This window comes from Miscanthus floridulus, chromosome 8 (assembly GCF_019320115.1).
Source record: "Miscanthus floridulus cultivar M001 chromosome 8, ASM1932011v1, whole genome shotgun sequence".
NCBI classification, from domain to species: domain Eukaryota; kingdom Viridiplantae; phylum Streptophyta; class Magnoliopsida; order Poales; family Poaceae; genus Miscanthus; species Miscanthus floridulus.
The window spans coordinates 125,228,762-125,237,751 of NC_089587.1; the positions used below are offsets into that span (position 1 = coordinate 125,228,762).

The 8,990-nt window shown below is 46.3% G+C and overlaps 1 protein-coding gene across 1 annotated transcript; it reads left to right on the forward strand.

The window, feature by feature from the left end:
- Nucleotides 1–1,759: 1,759 nt before the first annotated feature.
- On the forward strand, nucleotides 1,760–5,409 carry LOC136473485 (thioredoxin-like protein CITRX, chloroplastic). Its single transcript, XM_066471124.1, has 4 exons — nucleotides 1,760–2,141; nucleotides 2,241–2,363; nucleotides 4,792–4,872; nucleotides 4,985–5,409. The coding sequence occupies exons 1-4, from the start codon at nucleotides 1,887–1,889 to the stop codon at nucleotides 5,099–5,101; spliced, it is 576 nt and encodes a 191-aa protein (XP_066327221.1). The 5' UTR covers nucleotides 1,760–1,886; the 3' UTR covers nucleotides 5,102–5,409.
- The last annotated feature ends 3,581 nt before the right edge of the window (nucleotides 5,410–8,990 follow it).

Genomic DNA, 8,990 nt, shown 5'->3' on the forward strand with positions numbered 1-8,990 from the left:
ACCTAAACTTTTCCATAGTCCAGGTCATCGACGTAGAGTAATTATAATAGATATGAGAGCTTGCACTAGCAAATAAAAATCAAAATATGTCCATAGAACACTCAAATAGTTTTGATTTGGGCACCATAAAATAAAGCATGATTTAGAAAAACTATGAAATTAGCTTCATAATTTTTTTATCAAAACAAATTTCATGGATTTTTAAGATTAAACAAGATTTTAGGATCTTTAAAACGCATAAATTTTTAGAGGAAAAATTATTCAAAAGAAATAGTTGTTGTCTAATTTACATCCTTAAATATCAAAGAAGTTTGATTTATCACCCTTACGTAGCTGACCTGACATAATAAAATCGTCATCCAAAACCGTTCATGTTGTAAAAATAAATGGTTTTAAAGTTGAGAGAGGGTTAAAAATTCAGTTTCATAAATGGCACTGCAAGCGCCCGGACGTTCGGACAGACCCCCGCGTCCGAACGCCCGTGGCTGCAGTTCGTTTGTGCGCCTCATGCTGCTGCTCTAGAAAACTGCGCCCCACTTTGTGCCTCTATTCGGACGCCCATGCCCCATCCGCTTTCCGCCCACGCCCCCTCCGCTTGACGCACCCGCATGCCGCACATGGACCCCCTGCGCCGCTGCCGCCATCGCCCTCCGCTTCCCGCGCCCGCTACCGAGCAGCGCTAGCTCCATCCCTCCGCTCCCCAATGCACATGCACGATGCCCAAACAGCTGCAGCAGGTGGGTGTGGCAGGGTGAGTCATATTGCAACATGTGCAACATTCTGATCCACTTTTGAAATATTCAGATAAAACACTTGCAACATATGTACGAAACAGCTAAAACACTAGCAACATGAGTGTGAAACACTTGCAAAAACACTTGACACTCTTGAAAAAAACCATTGCAAACATATGTAACATTTAGCTAAACACATTCGCAACATACGTATGAAACATATGCAACATTCAGATGAAACACTTACAACGAACGTCTGAAAAACAGATGAAACATTGAAACAAACACTCGAAACATACGTGTATAGCCATTGCAACATGTGCAACATCATGATCTACTTTTGCAACATCAAGATGAAACACTTGCAACATCCCGATGAAACATCTAAAATACTTGAAACATGTGCCGCGCAATGTCATCTTGCTGCTTGGATGAGGTTACCCGAGCAACGCCAAGGTCGAGGTCCCCGCCGGGGAGGTCCGAGTTGATGAGCGCCCGGAGGAAGTCGTCATTGTCGTCCCCCGCGCTGCCCAAGACATTCGACTCATCGACCATGTCGGCGTCGACAAGGTTCTGTAGAAGGAGTGGGCGCGGCGTGGAGGCAGACACGGCACGCAGCAGCGAGACGGAGTTAGGCGGGCGTCGATGAGGTTCTGTAGGAGAAGTGAGCGTGGCGTGGCGTGGCGGTAGAAGCGGCGTGCATCGGCGAGGCGGAGTGGGGCGGGCGTCCGATGTGGTGAAGCCGCGGCGAGCGAAAGCAAACGGGGATTTCTGTCGATGGAGATTTTGATGCAAGGCAGAGATGGAGGAGAGAGTGTGGAGGAAGCCGGCCGGTTGCTTATTGGGCCGGTAGCTACGCAGGCCTAGGAGCGGGGGCTTCCTGATGCACACGTCCGGACGAACGTCCTAATCATAGCATTAACGTTTCATAAATGAGGATAAAAATTGGACTGTCACAAAAGTTAAGTGTCAAAGAAAAAGAATATTTTTCACTTCTCAAGTATCTCTACAAACGAGATTGCTGGTTTACACAAAGCCACTGGCAAAAAGGCGTACGTCGCCTTGCTGGTTCAGCTGCAATTGAAACCCCAGTTCCACGGAGCCTACCGGATAGGATTTGTCTCCCCTCCACCGCGCCTCTCCGTTTCCGCCATGGCTCCGGCCGCCGCCTTACTGTCGGCGTGCGCCGCTGGTTCCCTTCCCCGTGCACCCTCCCTGATCCCGGGGCGTCTTCTTCTCCCCGTTCCGCTCTCCCCCGCTCGCTGGGACCGCTCCCGCGGCTGCAGCCTCGTTAGCGTAGGCGCCAGCACCCGCCGCGCGCCAACCCTTCGACGGAACGCCTCCGCGGAGACGGCGGTTCCCTACGTGCCAGGCTCCGGCAAGTACATAGCGCCGGACTACCTCGTGGTACGCAGCACGGTTCACTGGATGGCAAATCTTTCTGCGCCTCGGCAGCAGTCGGTGAGTTCGAATCTGAGCGGTGCTTTGCATTGTTCGTGGTTGCAGAGGAAGGTGTCGGCCGAGGAGGTGCAGGAGCTGGTGAGGGGGCACAGGAAGGTGCCGCTCATCGTTGACTTCTACGCGACCTGGTGCGGGCCCTGTGTTCAGATGGCGCAGGACATCGAGATGGTGAGCCACGCTCCCTGCCGGTTTTCCATCCTTTTGGTTCTGTTTGTTGCTGTGTGACTGTTGTTATCTTGGCCAACACAATGCCTGTCTGTGAAGTTGCAACCAATGAGACCAGTGGCATAAATGAGTTTTATGTGCCCGTCAGTGTCACCTTCAGTGGAAACTATGCGGTGAAATGGAAAGGAATGTGGTACGCAGCTATGCTGAGCATAGGTTCCGCTGGATTAAGCAATTATATGCGGAGCTTCTGACAATATATAAATACCTTACAACAACAACAACAACAACAAAGCCTTTAAGTCCCAAATAAGTTGGGGTAGGCTAGAGTTGAAACCCAACAGAAGCAATCAAGGTTCAGGCACGTGAATAGCTGTCTTCCAAGCACTCCTATCTAAGGCTAAGTATTTGGGTATATTCCATCCTTTCAAGTCTTCTTTTATTGCCTCTACCCAAGTCAACTTCGGTCTTCCTCTGCCTCTCTTCACATTACTATCCTGACTTAGGATTCCACTACGCACCGGTGCATCTGAAGGTCTCCGTTGCACATGTCCAAACCATCTCAACCGGTGTTGGACAAGCTTTTCTTCAATTGGTGCTATCCCTAATCTCTCACGTATATCATCGTTCCGAACTCGATCCCTTCTTGTATGACCGCAAATCCAACGCAACATACGCATTTCCGCGACACTTAGCTGTTGAATATGTCGTCTTTTCGTAGGCCAACATTCTGCACCATACAACATAGCAGGTCTAATCGTCGTCCTATAAAACTTGCCTTTTAGCTTCTGTAATATACAAATACCTTCATTGGACAATTTAGTCTAGATTAATATCAGACTGTATATTATTTGGGAGGAATTTAGACAGCTTGGTAGCTGGTGTAGTCTGGTATAGGACAAGTCGAGAAGGCCTCCGAGAGGAATTTAGAATTTAGACAGTTTAGCTTCCACCCCTGGCTGGTGAGTTCGCTGTGTGAGGCCGCCGGCCATGGTGGCGCCGGCGACGATGGTGGCGAGGACGGCGGACCGGTGTGCTGGAGGCCGGATCCGGTGTCGTCGGGTCCGGATCCGTGTGGACTACGACTTGCGGCGGGCTCCTCTCCATCCTGTGGTGGTGTGGGAGGTCCCGGCGGTCGCGCCACCCGGCGGCTCGTCTACGGCTCGACGGATGTTGGTTTCGGGTCTACGGCTGCCGGATCCGGTGCTCTCTTGGCCGGATCCGTGCGGAGAAGCGGCGGCTCAAGGCGACAGCAGCTTCTGCGGCGCTCCACCGCCGGCCATGGCGTGCTAGGGCAGTACGGGCTAGCACCATCTGCTGCGGCAACAGCTCCCAGGTCGTGGCCGGCGGCGACGGAGGCTGAGCGGCATGGCGAAGTGGGCGGCGTGGGGCCGACGGACGTTGCTGGAAGTTCTGCGTGGCAGGGTTTGATGCTGGGACTGCTCGGCAGGGGTTGGGACGGTGGTGGGATGGGCGACTGGGGCTTCTACTGATCCCGGCCCTCTCTCCCCATCACCTGCCTTTCCCCTTTCTTGGGCTAGTTTCGGTTAGGCTACCTCTACGGTTCTCCAGTGGCGGCGGTATGGAGGTTGCATGAGGTCGGGGCGAAAGCTTGGACGACGACGTCTGCGGACGCCGTGCCCTCCTTGGAGGCGTCCTTTCCTACCTCTTCTCCTACTGTGCTGGATCTTGCAGGTGAAAACCTTCCCTTGGTGGGCTAGCTTGTCGATGCTCCTGGCGTCGTTTCCTTCTTGAAGGCTTTGCTAGGTGATCCAGTTTCTGTTGTGGACCTGCTTCCCCATGGATGATGGTGCTCGGTGCCCTAGGGCGATGGTGCTTGGTTCTCCAAGTTTTTTTTCTTTCTAGTTGAGGTATTTTAGTTGGTTTTTCTTTGGCGAGTTGTTGTTAGCTAGGTCGATTCGACCAAGTTGCAAGTGGTGGTGTGAGTTGTGACAGTTGTACCAAAGTTGTACAGGATGAGTGGGGCACTCTCCTCAGTTGTATGGTTTTCTGGCCCAGTTTCCATTCAAAAAACTGGGCTGACACTTGCCTTTTTCTTTCTTCGTCTAATAGAAAATTGCGGCAAAGCTTTTGCCGTCCTTTCTAAAAAAAGAATTTTCATCTGACTTCCCCAAACAGATATTAGTATTCTTAGCAATTAGTGATCCTTCTTTTGTTTCTTTTGAAAATAATGTGAAAAGATAACCAAGATGAAAAAATCTTGATGAAAACCACTTTTGGATTTCTAGCTTCTATTAAAGCATAATCAATCACTTGGGGATTCTGTTTATTTATTGCTGGTATCTTGAATATTGGAGCTGTTTGCACTTATGTGTGCTCCTTTTTTTTAGGGAAAGAAGATTATCTAATTGCTCTGCCTATGTTGATACATCATGCAGTATCTCTAAACAGTCCTTTCAATATATTGCAGCTTGCAGTTGAGTATGAGGACAATGCCCTGTTTGTGAAGGTGGACACAGATGATGAATATGAGTTTGCAAAAGACATGCAGGTACACCCAAGATGGCACTCATTCAAGCCAACGAAGTGTTGATTACATCCTTATTTAGGTTTCTCCTATTTTTTTCTTCAATTATTAAAGTCACTAATAATGAAACATTCAGGTAAGAGGGCTTCCGACGCTTTATTTCTTCAGTCCAGACCAAAACAAGGATGCCATACGCACTGAGGGGCTAATTCCTATGGATATGATCAGAAACATCATTGACAACGAGTTATGACAGCTGATAGATTATTGTATTAGGCACATAGGCAATGCTTTCTTTTTGTAGCAGATGAAAATTTTGTCATGAGGCTAAGTATTACCACTAGGTACTAGTTTGGTGTGCTTGATGTTTTGTTTTGCTCCAATGGTAAGGTTTCCTCTGTGCAAATTGTTACTCTGCTGTTTTTGTATCGTGTTTTGTTTTTATCCTCGTCAAAATCTAGGTTATGTCGTGCTGTTGTCGGTTAGGCCTGTGTGATCATTTTCATCCCTCCAAATGATAAGATGGCTTTGGCTCACACTGGTCCTCGAATTTTAATGGAACCAATTTGGTCCTTGAGCTGGCATTCGGGGCTTAAATTTTGTCGAGAACATGGGATGGTACGGTTATTGATTTTCTCACACATGGATGACTTATGCTTGCAAGGAATGAGACCTGCCAATTCGACGCATGGATGGTTGAAGGAAAGGTAATTAATGGTACAATGGATATAAGAAAATTAAAATGAAATATCCACCCTCAATACAAAAGTTCCATTCTATATTGTATAAACCCCCCATCAATATGCTTCCTACTCGAGCACCCAAAGGAGGGCCCCTACTTTTCTCCTTAGGCCCTCTTCCCTAGGGTTCTCATGCCCTACTTTTCTGTATGTTCTATTCGTCTTCCTCCTTTTCCACCCGTGTCGACACGGATCTCTTTTCTCTTCTCGCTCGTGCACCACCTCCACCATCGTTGACCTAATACCTAACTCGAGCCCCCACCTTTCCAGCTTCACCCCCACTTTTCTTAGCGGATTAAAGAGTCTAGGAGGAACCCTAGGTCCGGCCACCGGAGCCCTAGTCTGCTCGCCAGTGTTCGATCTCATTGGCAGCCCACCCGTGCTTGACTTTCCCTCGGTGCCCTCCTGGATCTGGTATGTCCAAGCTCGACCTCCCCTCGGCACATTCCTCAGATCCGGTTTGTCTAAGGTCAACCTCCCCTTGGCATCGTCCTCGGTTTTGGTCAGCTCGAGCTCCATGGCATACCCAAGCTCAACCTCCCTTGACGCATCCTCGCCTAAGCACTTTGGCTCCCTCCTTGACGGCGGCCTCCCAAGTGCCTTTGTACCGAAGCTCGGTCTCTCTGGTGCCTTTTTTGCATGAATTCAACCTCTATGGCTACCTCCTGTTGAGCTCAACCTCGTCGGTGTCTTCCATCCTGAGCTCAACCTTCGTAGCAACATCTTGCTTAAGCTTGACCTTACCCTCCATCTCCTGGCCAAGCTAAACCTCCCCCTCCACCTCTTGCCCAAACTCAACCTCCCGGACAACCTCAAGGTGAATTTTAGAGTGCATTTCAGTTACAATTCATGGTTTACATACTTGATTCTCAATTCATGGTTCAATTGATTTCAGTCATGGTCCACTTGGTTTTCAATTCAACAATAGCTTCGGTGGATCAAGTGGTGCAATGGGTGGTGATAGTGAATATCACACCTGGCTTTAAAGACAAATCGAATGCAAATCACATGCTTATAAGGATTAATTTATTCATACATATGTGGCAACATTAACAAGATACATTGTAGTATTTATTACAAAACGATGACTTTATTACAAAATAACCCAAGGATCTAAAACAAAATTGTACAAACTTTTTAAATATCTTCTATGATATCTCATGATTCTCACGATGCCATTAATCATAGTAATCTCACTTGAGCACCCTATAGTTAGAGTACTCCCTTCACTTTCAGTTGAATTCCCTACTTTATCAAGAAAGCTAAAGCTCACTTGTGTGATTTGAGTCTTCTTCTCACTCGAATTTTCTGCTCAATCCAAAGATGCCACATGGGCTTCTTTCCTAACTCCAGCTAGATTAAAGTGTAAAAATCATGTGATGAATATAGTTATATCACATTAATTTGTGGTATTAAGAAATCTGAGTGATTTGGTCCTCTAAATCATTTTTTAGATAATGGAATGAACATGCGGCTTCATCCTCGCTCATTAGTGAGGAATCAGACCACATTATTACAAAGAAGCTCTCACACTTATGTTTAAAGCAGACTCACAAAAAAGATAGAAAATCAGTTTGCAATCCTAGACATAATGGGCCATCCATAAGAGGAAAAAAAATACCAAAGCCAATGTCTCCAGGGTCTGACAAGCCTTGTTGACACATTCTTTCTTTTCTTCACTTGGCTGCAACTGACCCAAAAAGGAACCAATGCGTTCCCTGAATAAGACCTGCAAAAATATTTTAGGACTACATTTGTCAAAAACACTATCATTTCTAGTGAGCCATAAGGTCCAATAGAAGGCAGCCGCCCCTACTAGTAATAACAAGCTTGAATATTTTCCATGTTACCTATACCAATTCCCAAAAGGGTTCCCCACAGAACGTGGTGGGGTAATACCAAACACCATATGCAATGCACGGCAAAGAAATTTTGCATATTTACACTAAAAAACAGATGTTGAATAGTATCAAAATTACTGCAGAAGCAACAATATTTGCTTCCTTGCCAATTTCTTTTAGCTAGGTTATCTTTAGTTAGTATTACACCCTTTTTGAGGAACCAAAGAAATATCTTAATTTTAAGTGGCAGCTTTATGTAGCAGAACCGATCAATTTATAAGAGCACAAGTACAATAGCAGCCCGCAAACGGTCGCACTGTCATACTTGAGCCAATGTAAACCCAGTAGTCCGTCGAGTGCCACGAAGAGTCTCGATTAACCATCAACATATAACCAAGATCGTACATGATTCAATATACATGTCACACGTTTCATAAAGTTTATAAATACAGTTCATCCATCAGAGTATAAACTAAGGTTATTACAAACCGAATTCAGTAAAATAGTAGCGGAAGCAAATTAAAAGTTTGAAACCAACATCTGCAACATTGTTTAAATATAGTGCCAGCCCACGATCACACTTCCACAAAAACATATGAGAGGGATTAATCAGAGATGCCTGCACAGGGCTCACTCCTCGTCCACGGTAGGACAGAAGCAGTTCTTGCAATAGCCATGATACACTGTACCATTTGCAACAATGGGAATAAAACCCTGAGTACAAGAAGGTACTCAGCTAGACTTACCCATCATAAACCAAAAATAAAGTGACTTTAAGGATTATGCAAGGCTTTATAAGTGGAGCTAGCTTGACAATATTTGCATAAAAAACTTACCAATTCAAGTATACAATTATAATTTGGTCATCAAGTTTAATTATAGATATTCATCTCTATATTAGCAACTAGCTGTGCCAAACTGTGGTATATCATTTAGTAGCATATAGTAGTAACCATAGTTGGTATAATATTCCATGTTCATCATAACCATCATTCCATAATATAGATAACTACGATGTGGAGCTAGCCAAGTTTATCACTGTCCGGGAGAGATGGCGATTCGAAGCGATTTCAACCAGCTGGAAATTTATTCTAACACAAACCCAGACAGACCAGATCAATGGTCACCTTAGGTCACCTTGGTACAACTCAGGTCCATATTTTGCGGGTTCGATTAGCGCCTCACAATTAGGGACAACCAGCTGTGCCAGGATGTTCAGGCCCGGCCTACCCTTGGGCTCACGTCTGGCTCCCCGCACATCCTTACTATCACTCCAGAGTGGCACACTTTTATAGAATGGGTCTGGCCTGAGTTGAGCTACTTGGCTTCACGATCAGAACGAGTTATCCGGCCAGCTAAGTGAGAGGCATTGCGTTCAATCTTGTCAGAAGTGCCAACAACGGTGTGGTCCTTAACTGGCATAGACGGAATCACATGGGTCAACCCACACAGACTCCGCCGGCTTCCATTACATTTCCCCATGGGTCTTTTCCATGATAGCAAATATAGCCAACCGTGCTTCAGTATCCACCTATATATCTTAGGTGATAGGAAATCACCC